At 45.6% G+C, this 27,994-nt stretch overlaps 2 protein-coding genes across 12 annotated transcripts in view; both read left to right on the top strand.

Annotated features, from left to right (window-relative positions):
* LOC118289015 overlaps window positions 1–5,515 on the top strand; it is a 34,969-nt gene extending 29,454 nt beyond the window's left edge. The window contains exons 33-34 of the mRNA XM_047336192.1: window positions 4,375–4,496; window positions 4,721–5,515. Of these exons, the coding sequence (XP_047192148.1) occupies window positions 4,375–4,496; window positions 4,721–4,795 (197 nt within the window). The 3' untranslated portion in view covers window positions 4,796–5,515. The remainder of the gene's footprint in view (window positions 1–4,374; window positions 4,497–4,720) is intronic.
* Window positions 5,516–6,770: 1,255 nt separating this feature from the next.
* The window catches only part of dysf (dysferlin, limb girdle muscular dystrophy 2B (autosomal recessive)), a 54,610-nt gene continuing 33,386 nt past the window's right edge, over window positions 6,771–27,994 (top strand). For 3 of the 11 annotated variants that reach the window (XM_035605229.2, XM_035605196.2, XM_035605187.2), the window contains exons 1-39: window positions 6,771–7,104; window positions 12,343–12,398; window positions 12,762–12,853; window positions 14,052–14,157; window positions 15,017–15,140; window positions 15,262–15,518; window positions 15,676–15,804; window positions 15,898–15,960; window positions 16,103–16,153; window positions 16,243–16,273; window positions 16,488–16,603; window positions 16,800–16,926; window positions 17,003–17,106; window positions 17,191–17,259; window positions 17,364–17,407; window positions 17,510–17,592; window positions 18,184–18,261; window positions 18,457–18,572; window positions 18,828–18,941; window positions 19,040–19,217; window positions 19,722–19,846; window positions 19,938–20,044; window positions 20,130–20,325; window positions 20,552–20,698; window positions 20,786–20,917; window positions 21,025–21,191; window positions 21,757–21,871; window positions 21,939–22,044; window positions 22,150–22,292; window positions 22,712–22,885; window positions 23,083–23,167; window positions 23,285–23,362; window positions 25,548–25,729; window positions 25,809–25,949; window positions 26,137–26,166; window positions 26,265–26,300; window positions 26,760–26,801; window positions 27,399–27,500; window positions 27,631–27,792. In XM_035605229.2, the coding sequence (XP_035461122.2) occupies window positions 7,017–7,104; window positions 12,343–12,398; window positions 12,762–12,853; window positions 14,052–14,157; window positions 15,017–15,140; window positions 15,262–15,518; window positions 15,676–15,804; window positions 15,898–15,960; window positions 16,103–16,153; window positions 16,243–16,273; window positions 16,488–16,603; window positions 16,800–16,926; window positions 17,003–17,106; window positions 17,191–17,259; window positions 17,364–17,407; window positions 17,510–17,592; window positions 18,184–18,261; window positions 18,457–18,572; window positions 18,828–18,941; window positions 19,040–19,217; window positions 19,722–19,846; window positions 19,938–20,044; window positions 20,130–20,325; window positions 20,552–20,698; window positions 20,786–20,917; window positions 21,025–21,191; window positions 21,757–21,871; window positions 21,939–22,044; window positions 22,150–22,292; window positions 22,712–22,885; window positions 23,083–23,167; window positions 23,285–23,362; window positions 25,548–25,729; window positions 25,809–25,949; window positions 26,137–26,166; window positions 26,265–26,300; window positions 26,760–26,801; window positions 27,399–27,500; window positions 27,631–27,792 (4,296 nt within the window). In that variant the 5' untranslated portion in view covers window positions 6,771–7,016. Of the gene's footprint in view, window positions 7,105–8,839; window positions 9,297–12,342; window positions 12,399–12,761; window positions 12,854–14,051; window positions 14,158–15,016; window positions 15,141–15,261; window positions 15,519–15,675; window positions 15,805–15,897; window positions 15,961–16,102; window positions 16,154–16,242; window positions 16,274–16,487; window positions 16,604–16,799; window positions 16,927–17,002; window positions 17,107–17,190; window positions 17,260–17,363; window positions 17,408–17,509; window positions 17,593–18,183; window positions 18,262–18,456; window positions 18,573–18,827; window positions 18,942–19,039; window positions 19,218–19,721; window positions 19,847–19,937; window positions 20,045–20,129; window positions 20,326–20,551; window positions 20,699–20,785; window positions 20,918–21,024; window positions 21,192–21,756; window positions 21,872–21,938; window positions 22,045–22,149; window positions 22,293–22,711; window positions 22,886–23,082; window positions 23,168–23,284; window positions 23,363–25,547; window positions 25,730–25,808; window positions 25,950–26,136; window positions 26,167–26,264; window positions 26,301–26,759; window positions 26,802–27,398; window positions 27,501–27,630; window positions 27,793–27,994 lie in introns of those variants that run through there. The other 8 variants (XM_035605270.2, XM_035605255.2, XM_035605239.2 and 5 more) reach the window with 4 other exon arrangements.

The following is a 27,994-nucleotide window of genomic DNA, read 5'->3' as shown; positions in this document are numbered from 1 at the left end:
TCGTGAAGACGTCACAGTAGAATCAAGTGCTATAGCTGCAGGTGATGTAGAAAAGGAGGTGGACGGTAAGGAACTGGGAGCTGAGATCGTCCTGGACTCAACCGTTGGTCCTCAGGTGGCAAATGAAGATGTAGAGGAAGTAGCAGAGAGGGAGGAGGGGTCACCAACTGCTAGAGATGCTACTGCTGACGCTGCTTTCGGTCCCACACACTCGTCTGAAGAAACCACCGCAGAACTTCCTCAGATCGACCAGGACACGTTCACGGCCCTGGTGGCAGCGCTTCACCGGCACAGACTTACCAAAGAAACAAGGGCACGGAGTGATAAGAAAGAGGTGACGACTATGCTTCAAATCTTTAAATTTACTTTCGCTGGTGACACTAATCCAGAAATGCTAAATGTCATTTATAAAAATACACTCATCTGTTTCTATCAGTTATGTTTTATTAATTCAATAACTGTTTCAAAGATTGATTCCCCTCTTTGTTCTTGATCCAGGCTCGGGGTGACGCCTACGATTGCGCCGAGCAAAATTTCAACATGAATGACTTTGTCACCGTCGATGAAGTTGTTGGCGATGATGCGGAAGAAACAAGCCCCGACCCCCGTCGCTCCGCCTCGTCCAAGCGGCCCTCCAGAGGGAGAAAGGAACCGCAAAGCTTGGACGCTTCATCTGATGACAAACGGCCCTCGACGAGGTCCTTGAGAGACTCTAAGAGGTCTTCCTCTTCCTCATCCTCCTCATCCAAGTCAACCAAAGACTCCACAAAGAGAAGCTCTTCTTCTAATTCCACCAAGGACTCATCTAGGTCAACCAAATCCTCGACCAGACCCTCTTCTTCTTTACTGTCCCCTGAAACCCCTTCCTCCCCTGACCATAAAACACAACAGAGCAAGACAAGATCTCCGGTCAAAGCATCGAAAACTTCATCCTCAAGTTGTAGGACACGATCGTCTCGGTCTTCAGAGACTCTTCCCGAGTCACAGAGAGAAGACGTAGAAGCCACAGAGAGTGCCGTGCCGACGTCTGACCACAGAGTGTCAGCAGAGGGCATCGCTGCAAACGCTGTTGAGTCAGAGACAAAAATAGAAACATCACCAGAGACGCATCCTCCTGCACAGGGACAGGGATTAAGGTTGAACCAAGTCCAGAATCTGGAGACTGATTTTAAGGACAACACACTGAACGACCTGGAGAAAGCCAAAGTCAACAACAACAGCGAGACCTGCCCTGAGAAGTGCAGTGAAATGGAACTGGACTCTTCTCTTCAAGCGGTAGACGGTGCTACCCAAAACCAAGCACAGCAGTTGTTCGAAAAAGAGCTGCCTCTTAATGTCTGCGACCGAAAGGATCCAAAAGACCTCACCTGTGATGTTACCCAACAAGAAACCTTTGAGATTTTGGACTCAGTTGATGATCAGACGGCAATAGACGATGAAACTTCTGGTGCTCAGATTTCTAAAGAAGACATCGGGCGAATAGATAAAGAGGAAGATACCTCTCGGAGTGGTCTGAGGACCAGACAGGACAGGACAGAAACGAGTAGAAAGATAGTGTATGAAATGGATTCTGTTGAAGATGAACCGGTTCAAGATGCGACCACCACAGAAAGGTCTGTCAGAAGACGAAGTCAGAGAGGAAAGAAGGAGGATAAAACTGAAGTATCTGAAAAACCATACGGAGATGCGGAAGCTTCGTTTGAAGTTTTGGACTCTGTGGAAGATGAGACTGCGACTGAAGAACCAACTACGACGACATCGACCAGAGGAAGAAGGGAAAGAACAAGTAAGAAAGATTCTCAGGTCAACAAAACAAAGGAAGAGGACACGCCGACGAGAAGGAGACGCACTCCTGCCAGAGAATCACAGGAAGCAAAGAAGAGTGACATCACTGTACGAGAGTCAAGGGACGAGGATGCTACCTATGAAATATTAGACTCTGTGGAGGACGAGGAGGTTGTGAAGGACGACCGGCCTGCTACAGGAGGAAGAGGGAAACGGAAAAGACCAAAGAAAGCGGTTAAAGCAACTAAAAATGAGACTGTCACACTGAAGAAGGGCGACAAAGACAAAGAGGCTGACGAAGAAGAGGTGTTGTTTCAGATTCTTGATTCTGTGGAGGATGAGATGGTTGACGACCATCCTTCCACAGAACAGTCTGTCAGCGCGAGAAAGAAGAAAACATCCAAAAACGATAAGCTGGTGGAGCAAAGCTCATCTCTCTCAGGATCACCCAGAAACGAGGAGGAGGAGGAGCCGGTCTATCAGATCGTAGATTCTGTGGAAGATGATCAAGAAGAGTCGGTGAAGGAAACGAGTAAGACAAATGATGAAACTTGTCCAAAAGGAGAGGTACCAGCTGTTAAAGAAGACTCGCCAAGGTGTAGCAGCGTTGTTGTGGAAGCATCCGAAGAATTGGTCGCCATGGATTCAGAGGATTTATCTGCAGTTGTAGGTTTATTTACAGTCCTTGAACTACACACACACACACACACACTCTTATGCTGAAGATCTCATCCCTCTCTCTCTTTAGACTTTGGTGACTTTAGACGAAGCCGGCGACAATGAGAAGGCGGACGAAGCCGAGCAATCGCCGAGATCTGCTAAACGCAAACACGATGATGACGTCACAGGTGTGTTACCTTTTAAAAACTGCAGCGTGTGTACATAGAGTGTATTTGTGGGTCTGTTCAAACAATTATGCTCGATCGGAGGAATAATCCTGTTAGTTGCCATGGAAGCAAAATCAATTTTCAGACCCTTCAGAATAAGAGCCTCTCCTACAAAAAGTCCTATTCTTACTCTACATAGACATCGTTGGATATCGTCAGTGTTAAAAGATGAACAACTTCTATCTGGTTTCAAAACGAAAGATTGGAAGCATGTGCACACAATGATGTCAAACAAGAAGTGAACTACAACGCCCAAGGTGCATTTCTGTTGGACACATTCAGTCACGGAGCACAGGAGAGGCTCCGGTGTTTTTAATAAAGCAACACTTTGAAATGGAACTTGAAAGTTCTTCACACAACACCCTTGACATTTGTGAAAACATCACAGGATCCGGTATTTACTTTGTTTTTTCATTTCTGTAGAGGAGAGTGTGAACTTTGTGACCGTCGACGAGGTGGAAGTAGAAGAGGAGGAGGAGGAAGAAGAACAGGAAGCTGCTCCCAGGACAAGAGGGCGACCAAAGAAGAGAACCAGAAAGACCCCTGGTAACACAAATACCCACACCTTTATCTTTTATACAAACAAGTTTTATCTCTCTTGAGTTTGCTCAATTTATTATCTTTCCACCAACAGTGAGAAAATCTACCAGAGGGAACAGAGATGGTGCAAAAGACGAGAGAGAGGACGAACGGGAATCGTCTGGTTCCGACGTGCCGCCCCTCAAAGATCCATCCACCTTATCGAGTGACGGCCAGCGAGAGATCCAGAAGTCCGAGGGGGGCGGAGCTAGTCAGGCCCACGTGGACGCTGCCTCTGCTGGGCAGGACCTGCGGCCCGAGCACCCTGAAAGCCAGAGCCTGGAGAGATGTATGGAGGAAGGAGAGGAGGAGGAGGAAGGATGGAGCAGGCCGGACGTTAAAGGTGACGATAATATTTCACACACACGCACATTCGTGTAGATTTGTTTGCGATATTAAACAGGTTTTTTTTATAGAATAAACAACATTGTGTGTTTTTCATTTTCCTTTTTTCAAAAGTTCTTAATTCAAGATCTATTTATTTGGTTGTATTTGTGTTTTAATTTTATTTCCATTTATTATAACTTTAAGTTTATGGTTAAACTATAACCTATCGAGACACAATTACGTTTCTTTGTCGTAAGGAACGACATTTTAGGAATCACTGCCAGGATTTTTTTGTATGGCCGATAAATCGTTATCAGAGTGTTTTTTACTCCTGAATATCGACATCGGGCCCCAAAACTCTGGATTGTTCGGGCTCCAATAATGATTGTCCCTCATTTATTTTTATGTCAAGTATGTAATATTTTAGAATGGTTTCAGTGCAAACATTTTATTTGAACTTTCCCATCATGTTTTATTGAAACTGTCTGAAATATTCAGAGACACAAGAGAATGTTTGGAATTTTGCTTGGAAATTGATTTTCAGAAATGATTATGTCTTTTTTTCTTCTCTTCTTCAGTTGTGACCAAAAGGAAGAGCGAGCTCGTCGGACCTGAGGCGAAGAGATCTCGTTCTCAGTCTCCTTGCGTTGCTGCCGACCTCAACCTGCCGCCGTTCAGCCCCAACAACCCGCTCGGTGAGAAACACACACACAGTTTTATTACATTAGATTACAAAATATATATAAGAAAACTGTTTTCTCACAGTTTTCACTTCCCTGTTCATGCGTCCCTTCAGGTCAGGAGTTTGTGGTCCCCAAGTCGGGTTACTTCTGTAACCTCTGCCGCGTGTTCTACCTGAACGAGAGCAGCGCCAAGGAGGATCACTGCGGCAGCCAGAGACACTACGACAACCTACAGGTACGATCGCAGAAAAAGAAAGCACATGTAAAGGAGACATATTCTGCCTTTTCAGTCTTTCTCTTTCCTCTAGTGTGTCATAGTTTTTTGTGGCTGTAAAAGTTCTTCAAAGTCAAAAAGCCCAAAGTCAAAGTTTGCTCCTGAATCGCCTCGTCCTGACGATACTCACACATGGACTCACATTGTTTGTGTACTTCTTCCCCCTTTTTCTCCTTGTTCTCCAGAAATACTTCCAGAAACATCGACACAAACCACCGACGAGCACGTCGCCACATTCTCAAGGCCTCGCTTCTGATTGATCCAGGCTTTCGGATACTGATCTTTTTATTTATTTTTTGTGAAAAGGTGTCGAGTGGAGCCGCTGCCGAGGGGCTCAATGTGTAATCCAGGGGCTTTTACATCAATCGTGATACTTCAAAAATAATAGATTTTATCTTGATTGGTCCCATTGGGATTAAAACTCCGTCCGACTCTTTACTCGAGTGTCCGAGACGTAACTCGCACAAGGATCATTTGAGTTTTACTCACATGAGTAAAAACAACCCACAAATATCAGACTGCGACGTCGGCATCAGTGGTAGAATCTCAACGCTGCTTGGCTTTCGCGACATCGCATCACGCATATAGTGGAGTTGAAATATTTGAACTCGAGCAAGTGGAGCGATTGGGCTGAATTTAGCGTCCTCCCGTCATTCGCACCATCGAAGTTCGCGTCTTTCGAATGTGAACTCATCACATGAATAATTTTCTTTGTGTTTGACTTTCATCTGCTACACGTCTCATCTTAGTCATGAATGAATGGTTATTACAATAATCGCCTCGGCCAGGGAGGATGTTTGATCTGTATGTTTGTCTCTCAGCAGGATTACGCAAAAAAATATCGATGGAATTATTAATCAATTATTTATTTTTTAAACCAGTGTCTGTGTATTATTCCCTGAATATTTTTTCCAAACTCAGTTTTGTTTCCAGTTCTGTTTCCCATAGAGACCCATAATTAAAATAAATATAAAAATCAACCCTGTTGTTACTGGTTTTCTTCCACTCTGTTTTTTCACACCAGGTCAAAGTCAGAGTTTGAGGTTTGGAGGTGCGAGAGAGGAAGCTCAGACGCTCGAACCTTTCAAAAGTCGCACGAGTTTAAATCTTTGGAATTCTTTCGCTTCGCCTTTTCTCCTCTCGTCCAATCGAAGCGCTCTGTTGAACCCCTCAGAGACGCTCACATGAGACGTCTTACAGAGTTAAACACAGACGTCAAGATTGTTCCGCTTTTTAAACGTGTGTGTGTGTGTGTGTGTTGGGACGGTGCTGGTCATTTACTATATTTATATGGTATAATGATGATGTCGGGTTCCCCGCAGGTCCCTTACAGCTGAGGCCCCCAAAGTCTCCTGAAACGCCCCTGAACTCCAGAACTTGATCATCTGGAGAAAAAGTCAAGTTGAGAAGACGAGCCCTCTAGACAAATTAGTTTTATCCCATGAAGGATGTGATGCTGTTCCCTGGAAACACCGGGGAGTCACGCTTCCATGGCAACCAGGGCTTGACCCTGAGTCAGCGCCGCTCGTCTGCTGATGTACAGTCGTGTGATTCAGTCTCATCTGTGTGTGTGTCTGTGTGTGTGCGAGACACCTCCCCACGTGTGTTGGTTTGGATTGTTCATTGTGTGAAGGCATGCGTGCGTGTGCATGTTGCTGGCCCTTTAAGCCAGTTGTGATTAAATGGACTGTGTGTGTGTGTGCGTGTGCGTGAGTCAGCTAGTGCACTTGCCCAAAGTCTGTGTGTGTGTGTGTGATAGAGAGGGAGGGAGTTAGGGTGGGGGGGTGTGTGTGTGGCACAGACAGCTGAAAGCTGCAGCTCTACCAGTCGCTCTCTCGGTCCCTATTCATTCTCTGTGGCTCTCGCCCATTTTTATCTTTATCTCTCTCTTTTTCCTCTCTTATTGATCTCTGTTCATTTTAAGGATCTCTGTTCATTTTCAGGAGACACTGACGCCCATATATGGACAACACGGCGGCGTCTGCTGCAGGAATTTAACTGCGAGCAGTGTCTGTGTGTGTGCGAGACACCTCCCCACGTGTGTTGGTTTGGATTGTTCATTGTGTGAAGGCATGCGTGCGTGTGCATGTTGCTGGCCCTTTAAGCCAGTTGTGATTAAATGGACTGTGTGTGTGTGTGCGTGTGCGTGAGTCAGCTAGTGCACTTGCCCAAAGTCTGTGTGTGTGTGTGTGATAGAGAGGGAGGGAGTTAGGGTGGGGGGGTGTGTGTGTGGCACAGACAGCTGAAAGCTGCAGCTCTACCAGTCGCTCTCTCGGTCCCTATTCATTCTCTGTGGCTCTCGCCCATTTTTATCTTTATCTCTCTCTTTTTCCTCTCTTATTGATCTCTGTTCATTTTAAGGATCTCTGTTCATTTTCAGGAGACACTGACGCCCATATATGGACAACACGGCGGCGTCTGCTGCAGGAATCTAACTGCGAGCAGTGTGTGTGTGTGTGTGTGTGAGTGTGAGCGTGAGCCATGCTGCGTGTGTTCATTCTGTGTGCAGAGCGTCTGCAGACGCCGGACGACGACATCAGTGACGCTTACTGCCAAGTCATCTATGAAGGTGAGGATGGAGTGTGTGATAGAGAGACTATGAGACAGGCAGAGAGAGAGAGAGATGTCAGAATAAAGTTCACGTCCACAGAGTGTTTGTGTCACAGCGGGACGAGAGCTCGCTGCAACAGCTGAGAGGTTATTATTGGAAAAGACTGTGCCGGTCGTCTGTCATGGCTTCCTGTCTGTGTGGGGTGGGGCGGAGAGAGAGAGGAGAGAGAGGGCGACAGGGAAAGAGAGGGGGGGAGGTAGAGAGAGGAGAGGTGATGATGGGTAATGTTCTCACTCATTATCCTGTAGCTGTTAGATTTTAGGGTTAAACTTAAACCACAGGTTCAAGTCTGTTTCTTATAAATAATATTAATAATAATACGTATATATATTTAATATTCAAGTGTAAAACTCCACTGAGAGTTTGTTGAACTTAATATGGAAACTGAAGAATATTGTGTGTGTCTCCAGTAAAGCAGAGCTGTGTTTATAGATACCAGCAAGGTTTACCCTCCGGGGCTCCCTCACTCGCTCTCTCTCTTCCGTACTGTATTCACTGTGTCTCTATATATATATATATATATGTCTGTATCCACCACACCCTTTGCAATACAAACATACATATATTTATATGTACATATTCATATTTATTACATTTTTCTTTTTATTCAAACCTCTGGACATTCTAGCCTTCTTTCACAAGGCAACGCTTTGTATACAATATATATATATATATATATATATATATATAACGATGTGGGATTAATAAAGTCTTATCTCTCTTCCACAGACACACATATTCATCCGTTCATCGAACTTCTGTATTTCCTCCCGTCTCCCTCTCTTCCTTTCCATATTCTCTCTTGCAGTGTTTCAGTTGGACTACAGTCGAGTACAGTAGAGTACAGTAGACTACAGTACAGTAGACTACAGTAGAGTAGTTTTCCAACTAAAAGTGTTTCATGAACTCATGACACTTTGTCTAGTCTGCTGCACAACAGTTTCCCTGTATGATATAGGACACACACACACACACACACACTTTTAAAAAGGCTGCCGTGTTGTCTTTCTTTGAACACTCACTTTCCTTCCAGTGATGCAGTATGGGTAGTGTACTGTATGCCCTGCTTCATGTCTGAAGGTGGCGCTCTCTCTCTCTCTCTCTCTCTCTCTCTGTGCAGGTGACTTGGCTTTTTTTGAATTCCTAGAATCTTAACATGTCAGTCGAGGCCCACGCATCTTAACAATTTGAAGATAGATTCAACATCTGTATTTGACCACGTGATTCAACCCTGAGTGACACGGGCACCTGAGGGATTGTTCTGTCACATAGGTCGTGTCTTTCCAATGCCTTAAATATTTCAACAACAGGAGACGTTGAAAAGTCTTTGAAAAGTCCTTGAAGTCAAAATTGTGGCATCGTGCATCCATGAGAATTACTACAGGTTGTTTGATCCAGTTTTTGCCGCAGTCAGCCGAGTTTTTGTTGTTACAAAAAACATGTAAAAATGAATGGTTTCATTTTTTTTTTCTTGGAAAATGTGCAAACACAGATTGACAGAAGTCAAACGGGGATTAAAGGAGAGAGAGAGAGAGAGAGAGAGAGGTGGAGACTGTACAGGGCAGAGACGCAGGAAACTCGGGGTGCGGGGGGGCAACCAGGAGATAGGAGAGGAAAAGGGGCACAGGAAATGTTGAGATTTCCTCTGGATGTGAGGTGTATGTGAATTTCATGACGCGCTCGCTGGTCGAGAATCAGAAAGGAAGGGAAGCCGGCTCGGTCAGGACTCCGTCCTCTCCGCTCCTCTTGGAGGAAAAAAGAGCTTTTGTTTGGTCGTTTTCTCACATAGATGCTGCGAGACAAAGGATCTGTGGACAACTTTCTTCCAGTCTAGTAGCGTTTTGATTTCACTTGATGAAAACATTTTTTTTTTCGGTTGTTCACTTACCTTCTCTCAACCTCGTGTCCGCATCGGTTGTCGTCATCGTAGCCGTCGTCGTCAAAGCTCCTTCTGGTCATGTAACCGACCGTCCCGCCTTGTTCTGGATCTGACCTGGTGAGCCCAGTCGACCCAGTCGGAGTTCTTTTAGCCTCGCAGGTTTCAGGCTCCGGACTCACCTGAGGGTTTTTTTCCAACATGTTGCGCTGCGTTCTCCAGCGAGCCAACAACCTGAGGCACTCCCACCCCCTGGCTAGTGTCACCTTCAGAGGTAAGAGGAACGAGGGAGATCCACTGGATCAGTAGGAAGATGATACGAAAAAACAATGTGGTACTGTGAACTCAGGCCTTGTTGTAGAAAGGAAGGAAAAGGGAAAAGCAGAGCTTTTTAAAAGTCTTTTGGAACAGAAGAAGGTGAAGTCTGGGTCATTCAAGACGAGTCTACGACTGTCATGGTAGTTCTCAAGTCAAGTTTCAGATGCTTGAAAAGTCAATGTCAAATCTAAGGTCTTTTATTAGCAAAGTCTCAACTGTAGTCAAACCTTTAAACCTCTTTTTTGGGGGTATTGGTCTGTTTAGTCAAAGTTCGGAGAAGCTCGACCATGATCCATGAACTGGAGAATCCGTTCTTGTCATGATGGATGGTGACGCCGAGTCCCAGTAGCCCCCCGCTGCCCCCAGCGACACGCCTGCCAAATTTCAAGGTAGACTCGATGAACGGTTTATGAGATTTGGTGGGTTGTAAACATACGTATGTGCAGACAGATTTCCTCACGTTATAGTGAGATACGGCGAAGTTGTAAACAGACCTTATACAGAGCAACATTGTGATTCATTCTGGAGTCGTTTTTCAGGCCACCTGTTGTACGAAAAGTCCACTATTCACCCTCTTTTAGCTCCGGTCTTGGTCTCCACCAACTGTCTGGCTGACGTTAACGTTTGACTGCTGGAAATTACGGTCGTAGCCATTTCACCTGAAGACAGCGTGAGTCCCAGGACATCTCAAATCCAAGACGGGACCAAGCACTCTCCAACAACTGTGGCCCCCCTACAGGTTGACGTCCAAATACTCCCCGGAGAACTCTAATGCAGATGACGTCAGTTTGACATCTGTGTGACATGAGCTCTGGAATGAAGTCTCAAGTGCGGAAAGTTGCCCCCATGTTAAACATCTGGCCGAACTTCACTGAGCGGATGCCGGGTGGCACCAGGTGGAGGCGACCCGGCTACCTGGCCTCCGCAGCCGTCGGCTGTTCCACCGGTTCGTTGTTGTTGTACTTTCCACGAGTCGGCGTCTGCCTCCTTCATGAGGTGAGCTCTGCTCTCGACTTCCTGCCATTGTCTCGGGCCTGGTTTCCTGGTGCCATGGCACACAAGCTTGTGTTTACACGTGAGGACCTTCTTACCCCAACTTACTATTAATTCTACAACCAAGCCTTAAGTGTGGATAGTTTGAAAAAATAAAATGACATGAAAATGTCCTGCCTCTCTCTCAAGGTCTAAAACAACAACCAGAAAAAGATTATCCGGCAAACTGGGCAAACCCCAGAAGGCCCAGGAACCGCAGACCCCACGGTTCACTCTCTAGATCATTATCTGGATCATTTCCATCTTGGTTGTGAGTTCTTGTGTGTGTCTGCGGGTGGTGATCAGCATGTGCGTATGTGATTAAACGCGACGACGTGTGCTCGTGTTTGTGGCGCTGGGGGCAGGATGTCCGTCCAAAGTGTTGTTATTGGAACTGTAAGTGTTGTTCTTTATGAAAACCAGAAATAATACTGGCAAACGCTGCTGAACTGTCCGCCCCCGCTAATTATAGCCCGGACACATACACAACAGTCTTGTATTGTCCCGAAAGCTCCTAATGAGGACGTTTAACTTGGGAAAATAAGTTACGATGCACAAAAGCGTGTTGTTGGAAAACAAGTTTATCAGGACACTAATCAAGAAAATGTGTCTTTGAGGTGTAATTCTTCTATAACTTGAGCAAATGGCAAATGGAGATTTGATAAAATACCATCCTACAGCTAGGTAGGTTAACTTTTATTTTAGCATAGCTTGCTTCAGACCCGCTGACTCGTACGCAATTACAAGTTCCCATTGGTGTGTGAGTTGTTGTCGTTTCCTGTGATTGAAAGACGTGAGCAATGCCACAAATTCTTTGCTAAAATTTAAATAACAGTTCAGGAACCAGGCAACATGTTCCCGCTTTTAGTCTTTTCATGAACCAACAACGAACCGTGTCTGACACTTTACCTTTTTTTTTTGTTTAAAGTTGGAACCAGCTGATGAACGCAGATATTTCCTACTATTCAATCTGACCACAAACACAGCAACAGTGCAGGTCTAAACTTAGGTTTCCCGTACGTATTTCACGGCCCTGGGGGGCGAGGGGGGCCGGGGGGGTCACAGTCAGTTCTATTCTGGGCTCATGACAGAACCTGTGCCAAGCTGAACCCACCGTGAAGTTAACGCTGGGCCACTTCTTGTGTCTCCGAGATGCAAAAAACAGATATCGGCTCACACACACACACACACACACACACACACATCTCACGTTAGGTTTGGGGACACTCATTGACATTTCGTCCCTTAAACAAACCCTTACATTACAGTTAAAGTTTAACACACACACACACCAAGAGAAAAGATGTTTTCTTTCCTGTTTTTCTGCAGTCATCACCCAATGTGAGAAAACACACACACCTTCGGAAGTGTACCTCTTGAAAGTTTAAAAAAAAAATACCTCCACCCTTCCACAGAGGAGTTGAAGGGTTCTGTGTGTGTGTGTGTGTGTGTGTGTGTGTGTGTGTGTGTGTGTGTGTGTGTGTGTGTGTGTGTGTGTGTGTGTGTGTGTGTGTGTGTGTGTGTGTGTGTGTGTGTGTGTGTGTGTGTGTGTGTGTGTGTGTGTGTGTGTGTGTGTGTGTGTGTGTGTGTGTGGCTAGTGATAAATCTTGACAGTTTATTAGTCCTTTCTTACGTCCATGCATCCTGTCAGGAAATCGGAGCTGATAACGTCATGTTACAGGAAGCCACGGGAAGATATCTACAATGTGTGTTTTTTCCCTCCGTCATGTTCTACTGCTCCACAAAATTCATTGGAAATCGGTTAACGGAGATGAGAACATAATCTCCTTGATGGAGGAAATTATTATTATTGTCATAAAAACCAGGAGAGTATCGACAAACATCCCCACTGATTTTCATTAATATCTTTCATATCGCAGATAATGTTAAAGTCATTATTAAAGCAACCCTGTAAGGTCTTATTGTTTGTTTAGTAAGTCCGTTGACTGTCAATGTTCTGGTTCCTTCAGGGTCCAAGAAGAAGACGAAGGTTGTGAAGAACAACCCTAACCCCGTTTGGAACGAGGTACGTCCTTGTACACAACCTCATATTCCCATTTTTCCTCTGTAGACAACTACAGGTGAGGAACTGCCTCGGGTTTGAATGGACTTCACACATCTGCAGTATCTTTCTCTTGAGGATCACTGAAGCTTTTAAAACATATTTGAAACATATTTCCCCAACTTACAACCAGTTCCCGTATGTTTTGGAGTCGTATCTGCCCCGTCTACCTCCTTCCGACCCCGTCTGTTGATCTCGTCTCTGTTTTGGCAGCTTCCTTACCCTGAAAATGTTATTTATTTCTCAGGATTTCTTCACTATACAATCCCATTTATCATGCTTCTCTCTCACTATTCCACTAATGTGGCGTCCCGTCTCTTCTATCAGGGCTTCGAATGGGATCTGAAGGGGATTCCTCTGGTCTCCGGAGCAGAGTTGCACTGTGTCGTCAAGGACCATGAGAAGATGGGAAGAAACAGGTACTGACTGAGGTGTAAAGATATACCAATAACCTGCAAAGAAGTAAATATTCCTGTTGTTGGTGACATTTTCTGTATTGAGTCAGACACTGTGCCTTAATCTAACACTTCTCCTAGTTACACAAACCGTCAATCTGATGGTTGGTTGAAATATGTCAACACCACCCGGGTGGATTGTTGTGAAATTTTGCACAAACAACGATTGTCTCTCTGATTCTTCTTTTCCTCTATCAAGTGAATTTCTTTCTTTGCATTTTAGTACAGACATTCATGTTCCCCAGAGAATGACTCGTACTGACATTGGTGGTCATTTAGTCCCAGTATCATTTATCTACCTATACTATGGTTTCTGACCAAATACCTGCGAGAATTATGATTCAAAGATGAATCCAAGGATGCGTTGAGTCGCGTCATCGGTGATGTTCCCGAGCTCATAAAATGACGTCAGAAAGAAGATGAGAAACGCATTGGGGCAGGAAGTAAAATCATCGTCACACACCTGGAAAATGGTTTCAAAATAAAACAGGAGCCAAAAAAAAATCCATAAAGAATCGAAAAAGCCAGATATGACAGTCATGTGTTGACATCAGCAGACTAAATATCAGTGTCTGTGTCTAGATACATTTTCGAAAACTACACAATCAACGTACATCTTATCGTGAACCAACCACAGGATCGTGCGTCCAAACCTAGTTCATAATCCTGCATCCTCTCTCATCCAGACAATCAGAAACACAGCTCAGAGGGTTCGCTCACGGTGCAGGAACTGAGATAAGTTGGCATTGTCGGACGGATCGGAACAAACTTGGGGCACAGACAGGGGTCAGTTATTTTTGGATCGCTCCGCTCCATCGAGATGTTATTCGTGCCCCTTCAGAGGGCAAGAGGGCAGACTTGAAAGAATCAGCTCGTCCTTTGTCATTGTGGTTTTGCTGCGCGTCTGTTCATTGGTGTTTCCACCCATTCACCGACCGATGTGTTAGATGATTGGTTGATTCCCGTGGCACATTTAGAGCAGAGCGTGACCTCGGCGGGAGTGTGAGCGCATGAATTCAGAAAATTTGTTGTATTATGATGCCTTTATTCCATCCAGAAGACACCATCAAAGTGTTACAGTAAAAATAGGAGGTATGTTGTACTTGTTATGTTCAATGTCCATCACAATACTTGTGGCCACTGGACTTTACTTTCTGTTCAGGTTCCTGGGGGAATGCCGGCTGGCTCTCAGAGACGTAATACACTCTCCCAGCTTGGCCGCCTCCTTCACCATTTCCCTACTGGACACCAAGAGAAACAACACAGGGGTGAGCTCACACACACACATACAACACACATACAACACAAAGGGCAGACATATTAATCTATGGCCTCATTGTATCGTGAAGGAATGACAAATCATAAATCACACAGAGTTTCCTGCCTGGATCTCAAAATAGAGGAAGACATTCCTGAATCAGAGCAGAGTTACACCCACACCCCGTCTCCATCGTCCTCTCTCTCTCTTGCTTCTCATCTATTTCTTTTTTTTTTTATCCTTTTGGAATATTTAAGCCCTCATAAGAGCTGAAACTCAAATTGGTCCTCACCCGCAAATCATGTCCCACATCTTTAGTCGTCTTCGTCAGCAGTAGATGAAATAGCGTTCTGTTTTCCATCCTCATTTCCTGAAGCGAAAACAAAGTCTTCCTCTCCGCGTCGGAGCGGACCTGATTGATGTCTCGCACAGAGTCAGTTGGAGATGACGAGTTTGTGTTTGTCTTACAGGAGGTACAATGTGCAGGTGCGTGACGTACGGGGTATTCATCAGTTCAAATGACGCAAGACAGAATCAAGTCACCAAAACACAAAATACTCTCAAATATTTGTTCTACACGCTGTAGAATGAGGCAAATAGAGAGTCCTACCCAACATGATCCTGAAACCTTTGTTTGCAGAAACATTACTGGATATTACTTAAGATGATTTTCTCCTGTTTGAGGAAACTACAGAAGGCTTACACCTTCTACTGGTCCCACTGTGCTACTCTGTAGTGACTGGACACTCTTGATAGAAGGGATTATTTATTTTTTTGATCTCTGAGATTTATTGGTCGATGGGTATGATTCTCGATTTGGGTGCGGGAGGTCTTGGGTTCATTCCTTTTGTGTACTCTGTCCCCATCAGGCCACGCTGACCCTTCAGGTGTCCTACGTCCCTCCTCCAGGATCGGTTCCACTGTACCAGCCTCCCTCCCAGCCTGAGGCTTTTCCCCATAGCAACCCCAGTGTGGAGCTGGACACCGTCACAAGTATTACGCTGTCATTCAAACCCAGTAGCACCAAATTTTTATCTCAGTTCTGTCGGATTTGTCTGCCAAATAGTTGTAAATTTGACTTCTTGGACAAGTTTTTGTCTGCCTGTCTATGCAGTGATTTCTCTGGACACGTTGGGTGAGGAGGACACAGAGAGTATGATTATGCTGGAGCCCGCAGAGGATCAGGGGACTGACGATGGACGGTCCATGGTCATCACAGGCACCCAGGGGCCCACGGGCAAGGAGTCGCCCACCGCCCAGACACCCAAACGTTCCCCACCATCCTACAACACCCAGGGAGGGCTGAGGAAAAGAAGGAAGGGAGCCAGCAGTCAGCACAAACCTCTGCCCAACAAACCACAGGACCTACAGGTAGGTAGACTGTTGAAAACATTGTCAATGGTCTGTTCATAGTGACTCGTGCAGATTTTATTTTCTAATAAATTACTGAGCCTTGTCTTGGAAAGCTTCATTTGCTGATATAATAATAATAATGCATGTTCTCGCGCCCATATGTCTTCCTGTCCAGGTTCGTGTGCGGGTCATCGAGGCGCGACAGTTGCCGGGCATCAACATCAAGCCCGTTGTCAAGGTGACAGTAGCCGGGCGGACAAAGAGGACCCACATCAGAAAAGGCAATAACCCGGTGTTTGATGAGGTGAACCACTTAAAATCCTCCGACCAGTATTTCAACATTATCAAAAATAATCAGTGTGTGTTACAGAAATTTTATTTTTGGGTCTGTTGACAGACGTTCTTCCTGAACTTCTTTGAGATGCCATCAGACCTGTTTGATGAGCCAATCTTCATTACAGTGAGTCTGAACTTCTCAATCCTTTCATTCCATTCTTCATTATTTACATTTCGCGATATCTTTTGAGTAAAAATGTTTCAATTATGTGATATTTCTGTTGGAGAATATCATCATTCCCTTACGGTACTTTCTACCACTACAGGTGTGTGACTCGCGCTCTCTCAGAACTGATGCTGTCATCGGTGAATTCAAGGTAAACTTCCATCCTGGCGGAATTTTCGTCATTTTACAAATGACAACTACAAAAAAAGGAAAATCAAAATGTTAAAATTGTTTTCACAGTTGGACGTAGGCACCGTCTACAACGAGCACAGTGAGTATATGTTTATATCCGCTCGACATTTGTACGAGATTTTTACATTTGCATTATGTGATAAGTTCTGCATATGAGTTATTGCCTCTTGTTAATTTTTTAAAAATTAATTATGGATTCAGAGTCCAGAGGCAAGTTTTCGGTTCCAGTTTATCACTGTTTAGTTCGAAACTTTTACGTAAAATCTGATTTGGAGTCGATCCACTCTCTTTAGGACACTGCTTCTTGAGGAAATGGCTGCTGTTGTGCGACCCCGACGACCTCTCCGCTGGGGTCAAAGGCTACCTGAAGGTCAGCCTGTTCGTCTTGGCGGCTGGAGACGAGCCACCGGTGAGTCTGATTGGATGAAAAGAAACTCAGCCTATATTTATTTATTTATTAATTTCCAAAACTTAGATTCACAACATGATACCTCTAAACAAAAATTAAAAATACCTTTAAAATTCCTGGTAGCATTAGCTATTCTTTTAACCTAAACTGCCTCCATCTGTTTATTATATAGTATTAATCTGTATCCGTCTTCCAGGCCGATAAGCGTGAGTGTGTGGAGGATAAAGAGGATATCGAGGGAAACCTGCTGAGGCCGGCCGGTCTTTCTCTGAGAGGAGCCACGTTCACCCTGAGGATCTTCAGAGCTGAAGACCTACCACAGAGTGAGACTCCCGTCATTATGTTTTTAATGATTTACGTTTCACAAGAAGGGATTGGTCATGTATTTCCTGTTTGCAGTGGACGATGCCTTCATTGACGGGATGAAGAACTTTCTGGGGTTCGATAGCAACAGGAAGAACTTGGTGGACCCGCTGGTGGAGATCCACTTTGCTGGCAAAACAGTGCGTGTGTGATATGACTTTGATCATTTGGTCTGAACATCATTTAGCCATATTGATATGGGATTGATATTTCTCCCTTTTCAGATCTGCACTAAGATTCTGGAAAAGAACGCAAATCCCCAGTGGAACCAGAGTCTGGCGATGCCTATAAGAGTGAGACACACAACACCACAGCGCAAAATTTAAATTATTATGCAACTTTTTTACGCTTCTAAGATTGTATACTTACAGTGAATGCTATCTTATTTCCTTCCCAGTTTCCCTCCATGTGCGAGAAGATGAGGATCAGAATCCTGGACTGGTGAATCCCAGATGCTACATAATGTTTTTGTTGTATAAGGCCACTTCACACACGATCAATACGATTGATACAATGTGGTCTCTGGTTTTTTTCTTATCCCAGGGACAGAGCCAGTCACAACGACATCATCGGCACCACCCACCTCTGCATGTCTAAGATCTCGGCCCCCGGAGGAGAGATAGACGGTGAGTTACCAGTCGAGTTTGCTGGCTTTGACTGCACGGCTTAACGTAGGTAACATTCCTGGTTTTGGTACGAACAGTTCTAGCAGTCAGGTCGTGGCTCGATGATCTGAGCGTGCAGTGTCTATCACTACGTCTTTTTTGAAATTGCAGCGTATGCCCAGTTTGACAGAGCATGTCTGCGATGACACGCATGGAGACTAACCCGATGTTTGTCCGCTGAACACTCTTGGTTGTCTTGTACAAAGTCTTGTCCTTGGTGAACAAGGTCAGATTTCTTTAAGGAAAACACACTGACCGAAGTTAAATCTCCAACACAAAGAAGGAGAGAATGGCGAGAAGTGATGCCTCATGTTGCACTTTTGAAAAATCAATTGGCATAAAACTTTAAACACATGAAGCCATGGCTGTAAAAATGAGATGCCTCCTGCTCACACCGGTGGTGTTGTTGGTTTGTACATTTTTCAGTTTTCAGGATTGCGTGTGTTGTGTGTGTGTTGCCACGAGCATCGGTTTGGGTTTTGTGTGGCGTTCAAAGACGTCTGTTTCGTTCCTCTCTGTGTTTAAAACCGTCCTTCCTCTCTATGCATCCAGATGACTTGACTCCTCGGACCGTCCACTCTGGCAGTACGTCCACCATCATCACCATCCTCTCTACACCTCTTTCATCTTGTGTGATTCAGTTCTTCCTCTTCAAACTCCTGAATCCATTCCTATCAATCGCTAAATTCTGCCGAAATGTTGACTCTGTGTCTGATCCTGTGTCGTTGGTTGAAACATTTCTTCATTTTTCAATCAAGCTTTTCCTCAATTCCACATTCTGCCGTGTCACTCATGAAAACTCGCCGTCCATTTTGTGTCCCACAGTCGATGACAGCCTTGGATTCCTGCCGACGTTCGGTCCGTGTTTCGTCAACCTGTACGGCAGCCAGAGAGAGTTCACCGCCTTCAACGACCCCCACGAGGCGCTGAACCTCGGAAAGGTGACTTGACCTTAAATCCAATTAGTCATCACTTTGATTTCAAGGTAGGACATACTGTATGTAAAAATGGTCGACATGACAGCCCCCAAGAGTGACGCCTACACCTCCTGATCGCCGCCTGGTGGCTGGCTGCAGTATAGGTCATTAAACCCTGCGTCCTCCACGTTGGCAGATGTGTCAAAATGTGACATTTTAATGAATATCACACCTTTAATAACTGTAAACGAGGCCTTGCTCTCTTGTCCCGGCGCTCAGGGGGAGGGCGTCGCCTACAGAGGTCGAGTTCTACTCGAAGTAACCACAAAGCTGGTGGACAAACCGGAGCAGAAGACCGAAGACATCCCGTCGGACGACCTGCTGGTGGTGGAGGTGAGACGAGCAGAGGATATGAACGTGTGGATGTGTGGACAGATTACAGATCTGCTCATCCACCTGTTGTTGTTTCCTTCCTTCCTTCCGTCGAGCAGAAGTTCCTCCGGAAGAGGAAGTACTCGCTGTTCGTGGCGTTTTACTCGGCCACGCTGCTCCAGGACGTGGACGACGCCGTCCAGTTCGAGGTCAGCATCGGCAACTACGGCAACAAGTTCGACTACACCTGCCTCCCGCTCGCCTCCACCACCCAGTTCAGCAGGGCGGTGTTCGACGGTACGTACAAGGCCCACATGTGAAATACCCAGCGAATTCTAATTGTCAAAAGTGGATTCAAGTATTTGTGTAAATGTGCTGTAAGTTTAATTGGCAGTACGGTAGTTAGTTTTTTGTTGACAGCAAATAAGTTTCATTGTGCAGTAAAGCAATTTAAATCAAATTAAATTCATGAAATAAATATATGTGTTGTGTATGAATTAGATTATGTTTGCAGTAACATTTAAACTTTTGGCAATGTTAAATATTTCCTTTTTTTCACAAGAAACCTAATGATGACAAACTTGGATTTTTTGGGGTGTTTTTGTTTAAAAAATATTGTTATCAATTTAAAAAACAAAGAATTGTATCTCAGGGAAAACAAAACAAAAAACCCCAAAATTAAAAAGCTGCAGTGACAAAAAAAAGAAAAATTCGCTGCAGAATTTGTCTTAGTGATGCTCATGATGATTTCCATAATAACGACTGTTTATGTATTTGTTTGTTTGTGTGTGTGTCTCCCAGGCTGCCACTACTACTACCTGCCGTGGGGGAACGTGAAGCCGGTGGTGGTCGTGTCCTCGGAGTGGGAGGACATCCGGCCGAGGATCGAGGCTCTCAACATGCTGCTGGAGATCATCCACAGACTGGTGACTGTTTATTCAATGTGTTTGTGTGTGCTCTTGTTCCCAGTTTAAAGACCTTCATAGTAAGAGCATGTTCGTGTGTGTGTGTGTCCAGGAGGCGAACCTGCAGCGGGTGCAGCTGGAGGTGAAGACAGGAAGTGACCTGGAGGAGGTGGAGCTGCGAGTGATGGAGCTGCTGGATCAGGTCATCGCAGACTGCAGGTGAACAACACCACCTGACTCACACGTTCAACATGTTTCATCTCCTTCTCTCTCTCACACTCTCGCGCTCTCTCTCTCGCCGCAGTGAGGAGCTGCCCCCGCTCGACCAGTGGCAGTGCACGACGCCGCTCGACCGCTCGCTGAGGCACGTCCGCACTCTGCACCTGCAGCAGATCTCGGAGGCGGCGCTCGCCCTCAAAGACGGCGAGGCCACGGAGCTGTCCACGGTGCTGGAGCAGGCGGAGGACTGGGCCAACCGTCTGCGCACCATGGCCGAGGAGGTGAGCGCCGCCGCTGAGCCCCCAAAATATCCAGTGCTTTATGGTCTATTTGACTCTTAATTAACCAGAATGTACAAAAGGAACATCATGTATTGAAGAAGACTTGAAACTAGAGATTGAACCATAAACTCCTCAGGAAAATGTTCCTGACATTATAAATACTCTCTCTCTCTATCTGTGTGTGTGTGTGTGTGTGTGTGTGTGTGTGTGTGTGTGTGTCGCCCAGCCTCAGAACAGTCTTCCCGACATAGTGATCTGGATGCTGCAGGGCGACCGGCGGGTCGCTTACCACCGCATCCCGGCGCACACGGTCCTCTTCTCCCAGGAGCACTGTGGGAAACACTGCGGACAGCTGCAGACCGTGTTCCTCAAGGTACGCAGACACACGCAGGCACACACACACACACACACACACACACAGTCTGTCTGACGTGTGTGTGTGTGTGTGTGTTTTGTTCAGTGTCCGCAGGGCAGCGGTGGAGAGGCCAAACTTCCCGGTCAGCTCAGGGTCAAAGTCTGGTTCGGATTGGCTGCGGACGTCAAACACTTCAACCAATACGCCGAAGGGAAGCTGTCGGTGTTCACTGAGACGGTGAGTCACACACTCCTGCTGTGTGTCTGTGTGTGTGTGTGTCTGTGTGTGTGTGTGATCTGAAGCTCAGGCTCTCCCTCTCTCCCTCTCTCTCTCTCTCTCTGCAGTATGAGAACCAGACCCGACTCGCCCTGGTGGGCAGCTGGGGCACCACAGGTCTCACCTACCCCAAGTTCAGCGACGTCACTGGGAGAGTCAAACTGCCCAAGGAGAGTTTTAAACCGTCCCCCGGCTGGAGCTGGGACGGGGACTGGTTCATCAGCCCCGAGAAGACGTGAGTGTGTGTTCACAGGTTAACACACACACACACACTGTTATGGAGGCTGTCACCATATATAATAGTATTAATAATGATAATACTATCAGTCTTTTTGAATCTTAAACAATGTTTATCATTTTATTTTTAGAAAATTATAAGGTTCAAAATAAGTATGCTCAAAAGACTACAGAATACTACAAAAAACTCTGAAATACTACAGAATACTACAGAAAACTAGAAGAAAGTACCAGAAAACAAAAAAATACTCTAAAATGCTAAAGAAAACTAAAGAATACTACAAAAAGACTACAAAATACTGCAGAATATTACTAAATACTAGAGAATAGTACCAAAAATACTACAGAAAACTCAAGCAAACTACAAAATACTAAAATACTAAAAATTTAAAAAAAACTACAAAATATTTGAAAAAACAATCATTTCCAATCATTGTGTTTTTTATCAAAAATGTGATAATTGTTCATTGTTGTTCCCTCGTTGTTGTATTATGTGTGCTTGGTTGTGTTTGTGTGTCAACGTGTGTGTGTGTGTGTGTGTGTGTGTGCTGACAAACCCTCAGGCTGCTGTACGACGTGGACGCCGGTCACATGACCTTCACAGAGGAAGTGTTTGAAAACCAGATGAGGTTACCGGGCGGACAGTGGATCGGCATGCCGGAGGGATACACCGACGTGGTGCGTGTGTGTGTGTGCATGTGTGTGTGTCGTCTCTGTAAAAACCTAACAACGTTTGTATTGTCAGAACGGGGAGAAGGCGGTGCCGAAGGACGAAGTGGACTGTCCCCCGGGTTGGACGTGGGAGGAGGTGGAGTGGAGCGAAGATCTCAACAGAGCCGTGGACGATCAAGGTGAACACCAACATGAAAACATCTTCAACAACAGCCAAACTTCACACAGACAAGTAACAGTGTGTGTGTGTGTGTGTGTGTGTGTGTGTGTGTGTGTGTCTCCAGGCTGGGAGTACGGTATCCCCATCCCTCCGGACCGCCGGCCCAAGTCCTGGGTCCCGGCAGAGAAGATGTACCACACCAACAGACGGAGGAGGTGGATCCGCATGAGACGGCGAGACCAACAGAAGATGGACGCCCTCAGGAAGGTAAACACACACACACACACACACACTCACACTCTATACTCTATATATATATATATATATATACATCACCAGACTCATGATTTGACATTAAAATCTTACTAATAAAGTTTAAAATGAATTGAATGAAGACAGAGACAAAGGGCGACAGAGTGTGTGGAGATATACGTAGATCATATTTTTTTTTTTTTTTTCCTTAAATATTCCTCACCTTCTACAGTCGATCACCGAATTTTCATATAATAATAATGTGGAAGTTCCATCAAGTCGCCACTAGATAGAGCTGTGGTTGTGCAAATGAGCAAGAGAGACATTGAAATGTACATTTACACTTGTTTACATCCTGACGTCTGATATTACATGTTTGTTTAGGATGATAAATGAACTTTACTGTGTGTGTGTGTCCGTGTGTCCGTCCACAGCAGCGTCCGGACGAGGCGGAGCGGGAAGGCTGGGAGTACGCCTCGCTGTTCGGCTGGAAGTTCCACCTGAAGCCGAGGAAGACGGACAGCTTCAGGCGGCGCCGCTGGCGCTGCCGCATGGTTCCTCTGGAGAAGACGGGTCCTGCGGCCATCTTCGCTCTGGAGTGTTCTCTGGTGAGGGGGAGGACGAGGTGTCCACAGACTTTTGGCCATGTAGTGTGGGGAGCAGGGAATCAAAACCCCTCTCTTATTGTGAAGGTTCCTGCAGAAAGAAGCTGTTGCAATGTCATTCCTTTATTTTCATGTGGTTTTCTTTCAACTGTTCTTTCTGAGTGTGACCTTCGTCCCTCACCCTCCTCTTCCTCCCACAGAGCAGCATCGAGGACAAGAGTGACGACCGGTCGGTCACGACCACGTTCGGCGTCAACAGACCGACCATCTCCTGTTTCTTCGACTGTAAGACGACAAACGTTATCGCATCCTCTCCTGTGCCTCTTTCGCTCAGCTTTTATCTATAGCATCTTTGTTATTTTTGGTCAATATAATGATGTGTGTGTGTGTGTGTGTGTGTAGGTGGCACCCGCTACCACCTGCGCTGCTACCTGTACCAGGCCAGAGACCTGCTGGCGCTGGACAAAGACAGTTTCTCAGGTGAGTCTGATCACTGATCAGTGTTGATGCTGCTGAACTGCGCTGCCTGGTGGCGGAAACGCTGAATGTGTGTGAAAACTGGTAAATGGTACCTCAGACTTAGTAAAGACAGAAAAAAAGAAACATCGTGGAAACTATGACCACCGTGTGTGTGTGTGTGTGTGTGTGTTAATCAGACACCCACCGCAGACTCAGATTTAGAAACAGAGACGTAGCTTTAAAAAGAGAGGGATGAATAGACGGAGGAGAGAAATGATAGATGATGGAGATGGAGGGAGGGAGAGAGACACACACACACACACACACACACACACAAACACACTGAGAGAGAGAGAGAGAGAGGGCAGCAGCATCCTGGCAAAAGACTGAAACGATAAATCACGATCACTCGCCTTGACTCACCCTTGTTAGCTACACACACACACACACACATACTCGTACTCTAACACTAACTTTAAATCTGATGTTTGTTATCAGGACTAACATTTTTTTCCGCGTATGGACGTCCCCACAAACACATTTGATTTACAGTAGGTCCTCACAACATGAGCAATACCTGGACCTCCGACACACACACACACACACACACACAGAGTTGAATGGATGAGTAGAATTGATTGATGGGCTTCAGTTGTGCGTTAATCTGGTGAGTCTGGTGGGCCATGATTAGAGACCCAAGTCTTTCTTTCTTTCTTTCTTTCTGGGTTATTTCCTGAATCTCTCTCTCCCTCTCTTCATTTTCCCTCCCTCTGTCTTTCCCATCCTTCTCTCTCTCTCCGTCCCTCTTCCCAGTTTTCGTTGTGTTTATGTTCCTCCGCGGCCTGGGGTCCTGACTACTGCTGCTTCCTCTCTCTCTCTCTCTCACACACACACACACACACACACACACACCACCCACCACCCGTGGTGACCCATTCAATTATGTCCATTCCCAACAGTCCATTACCTCATATAAACAGCAACACAAACAGCCCAGGGGGGTTATGTAAGTCTACGTGTGTGTGTGTGTGTGTGTGTGTGTGTGTGTGTGTGTGTGTGTGTGTGTGTGTGTGTGTGTGTGTGTGTGTGTGTGTGTGTGTGTGTCACCTCCAGGGTTAATTGAGGGCTGGTGGGAAAATGCAACTTAGCTTCTGTTTACTCTGATGCTAACGGCTCCACAGAGACTCTTTACTCGGCCTGGAATAATAAACTTCTCGTCTGTCTGTGTGTGTGTAACTGTACATACGTGTGTGTGTGTGTGTGTGTGTGTGTGTGTGTGTGTGTGAGTGCGTGTGTGTGCGTGTTACCTTGGAGCGGAGTGGTTGTGACCTGGAATAACAAACCGCTCCGAGCGGCGTTCCCAGCCCTCCGTCTCAAGCTCGGCATTCCCAAGCTGCTGATGTCACCGAGTGGGACGGCGAGATAGTGTGGACACACACACGCACGCACACACACACACACGTTCATACTGCTATACTTGTCAGGACCCAGAATTCCCTGGCTCCAACAATTACCTCATCCCTCTTCGCCTGCATCGTAGGGAACGTCAGTCAGAGCCTTGTGAAAACCGGACGCACTGTGACTTTGCTGCCGTCCAAAAGTCCGGACCCAATTTTCTGAACATTTTCCGGCGTTCACGTCTGAAAACATTTACATCCACCTGATCCGGATTTTATTTGGATCCTTACCAAATCGCTCACACTGAATATCAGTCCACTAAACATATCTGAGATTTTTCTTTATTTTTCCAAGATCCATGAAATATAAACTGGGAAATTGGTAGAAAGTGATAAGAAAAATTCCCGGATTTGTCCGGATCGCTGCCAAGACAAACAACTTCCTCGTAGGAGGAAATAATCGTGACATATATTCTGAACTGTAATTATGTAAAAAAAAAAAACGATGGCTGCCTCTTAATGAATCCGTAGCGACAGCGCCGCATTCCTCGGAAAATGTTCTGCAGTAACGTTTTGAAGTGGTCGGGATTTTGAAGTTAATGTGCTGCAACGTGGAAAACCGCCGGAATCGTCTCTTTGAAGAATAATGAAGTTCCGTTCAAGAGACGTCGGTGAATCTGAGGACGACTCGTGGTTTTTCAGGAAGGAATTCCAAACTCGTGATTCCCGTCGAATCAAACGGTTCAATCTCTGGATGCCTGCAGCTTCTCGTTACCTTCTCTTCTTCTTCTTCTTCTTCTTCTCTCCAGATCCCTACGCCGTGGTGTCGTTCCTCCATCAGTCCCAGCGGACGGTGACGGTGCGGAACACTCTGAATCCCACCTGGGACCAGACGCTCATCATCTACGAGCTGGAGATCTTCGGAGACCCCGAGGCCACGATGGCCAACCCGCCCAACGTCGTCGTGGAGCTCTACGACGAGGACACATACGTGAGCGTCTACTTTTTTTTATCAAAGGCATATTTCACATGTCAAGATTATATTTGGGAATATTGTTTTCATTTCCCAGGGTGTGGATGAATTCATGGGCCGCTGTGTGTGCCAGCCCACCCTGACGCCCTCGCCCCGTCTCGCCTGGTTCCCGATTCGCCAGGGGAACAGGAACGCCGGCGAGCTGCTCGCCGCCTTCGAGCTCATACGCAGGGAAAAGGTCAGAGGTCGCCCACAGCATCGGCACCATTGACCTTTTTTTTATTCTTTTCTTTTTATGTTGTTGTCCTTGCTTAAATCTTTTACATATTCAAATGTTGAAGGAAAAAAAAGGCATGTTGCGTTTAAGGGATCTGGGAATTCGAATAATCATAACAATATTTTATCTCTACGTTTTGTGTCTGCAGCCGACAGTTCATCATATTCCAGGTCAAGAGGTCAGTTCATCTTCTTCATGTGCTTTTTGGTGATTTATTTATTCTTCTTTGGACTTTTTCCGTCTTTAATCTCGTCTCCTCTCTTCCTCGCCCCACAGGGAGACGTCACGACCTCCACTCACGTCTTCGACGAGGTAACGACCTCACTGACCCCCAGGTCACAACCTTCATCCTGCTGTTGTCGACCCAAAATGCATCTGCACATATTCATGTGGTTTTTAAAATTAAAATGGAAGGAAAAGCAAGAAATAAGAAACAACTGAAGCTCCCTAGATGTTTTGCATCAACAAAAGTTTGATATTATTAATCGATATTATGTTTTTTATGTTATGATGCTGTTTCTTCCACATCTGCTCCTCACCAGCAACAAAACCTGAGGAGATGAATGTGAAGTGATGGTTTTGATTCCTTCAAAATGTTTGCAAAATATTGAATCCTGCGACTAAACGAATCAGAAACAAACCTTTTTTCCTCCAGAACACGATATATATGAAAACAATCACAGTATCTCTTCTGATTATTCGATTTCGGTTGAGATTTCTCTCGTCATTTCACTGATCGTTTGTTTTGTTCCATTTCCTCTTCTTCGTCAGTTGATGTTTTCAGGCTTCCTCTCTGAAAACCTGCAGCAATGGGTACGACGAACTCTTTACTGTACAGCTTCTACGTACAGAACATGCATGTAGCATGTGTGAGCTTCTTCTTTACAGGGCTATTTTGAGTAATTTTAATAACCCCATTAACACTTTTCTTTTCCTGTTACATATTTGATGGAAGACCAAAGAAGACCAGGGTGGATTTTGTTTTCTCAGAGGATTATAAAAAGTTTACGGACTTATTTTAGTTTTAAGATCTTAAAAATGATCTTTATATGATTTCAATATCCAGCCAGTCATTTGTCAACACAAATACAACAATAAGACATTGTTATCAAAAGAAGTTCATTTCTGGACATATGATGAATTCTATTTAGGTGACAACAGGTTGTAAAAAATGATAAAACATAAAAATAATAACAGACGTGTCACCTCCAACCTGTGGTCAAACCGTCAAAACCTGTTTACTAAAACTCCTTCACATGTTAATACTAAACATTTGCATATGCATTTCATGTTAACATTTATTTAAATAGACCAGATTTGCCTGATAGCGATCAGCATGTCTTGTTGTCACAGTTATTTCCTTGAGTCTATTCTCTCTGACCCGCCTCTGTCCTGCGTTCCCATTGGCAGCCGGAGGAGTCGGACCTCCCGTACCCGCCCCCTCAGAGGGAACCCAACGTCTTCATGGTTCCTCAGGGAATCAAACCCGTTCTGCAGAGAACCGCCATCGAGGTATCGTCCGGATCTCCTCTCGTTCAAACTATTGTGAATATTCCAATTAAAATGTTATTATTGTTGAAGACCGTTCCTCATGTTCCTGTCCCCGCCCCCCCCCCCCCCCCCCCCCCCCCCCCTCGGTCAGATCTTGGCATGGGGCGTTCGCAACCTGAAGAGTTTCCAGTTGGCCGGCGTTACCTCCCCGAGCCTGCAGGTGGAGTGCGGGGGCACCATGATCCAGAGCTGCGTCATCCGCAGCGTGAAGAAAAAGCCCAACTTTGACGTCAACACGCTCGTCCTTGATGTGGTGAGAACACGGAGACATGATAGTTATATATTTATTTATATACACATTACTCAGATGTAATCAGTGGAGAGGCCCCGACGGCTCTAATGGCTAACGAGACGTCTGCTGTGATGTGGTTTCACGTCGGCCGTTTATCTTCATCAGAGGAGCCACGACAATGGCGGTGGAGAGAAACTGCAGGGTTCTTGTCCTGAGTGATCTC

This window comes from Scophthalmus maximus, chromosome 12 (genome assembly GCF_022379125.1).
Source record: "Scophthalmus maximus strain ysfricsl-2021 chromosome 12, ASM2237912v1, whole genome shotgun sequence".
NCBI classification, from domain to species: Eukaryota; Metazoa; Chordata; class Actinopteri; order Pleuronectiformes; family Scophthalmidae; genus Scophthalmus; species Scophthalmus maximus.
Note: the sequence above shows the minus strand (reverse complement) of the source record. Positions and strands in the feature narration are given on the sequence as shown.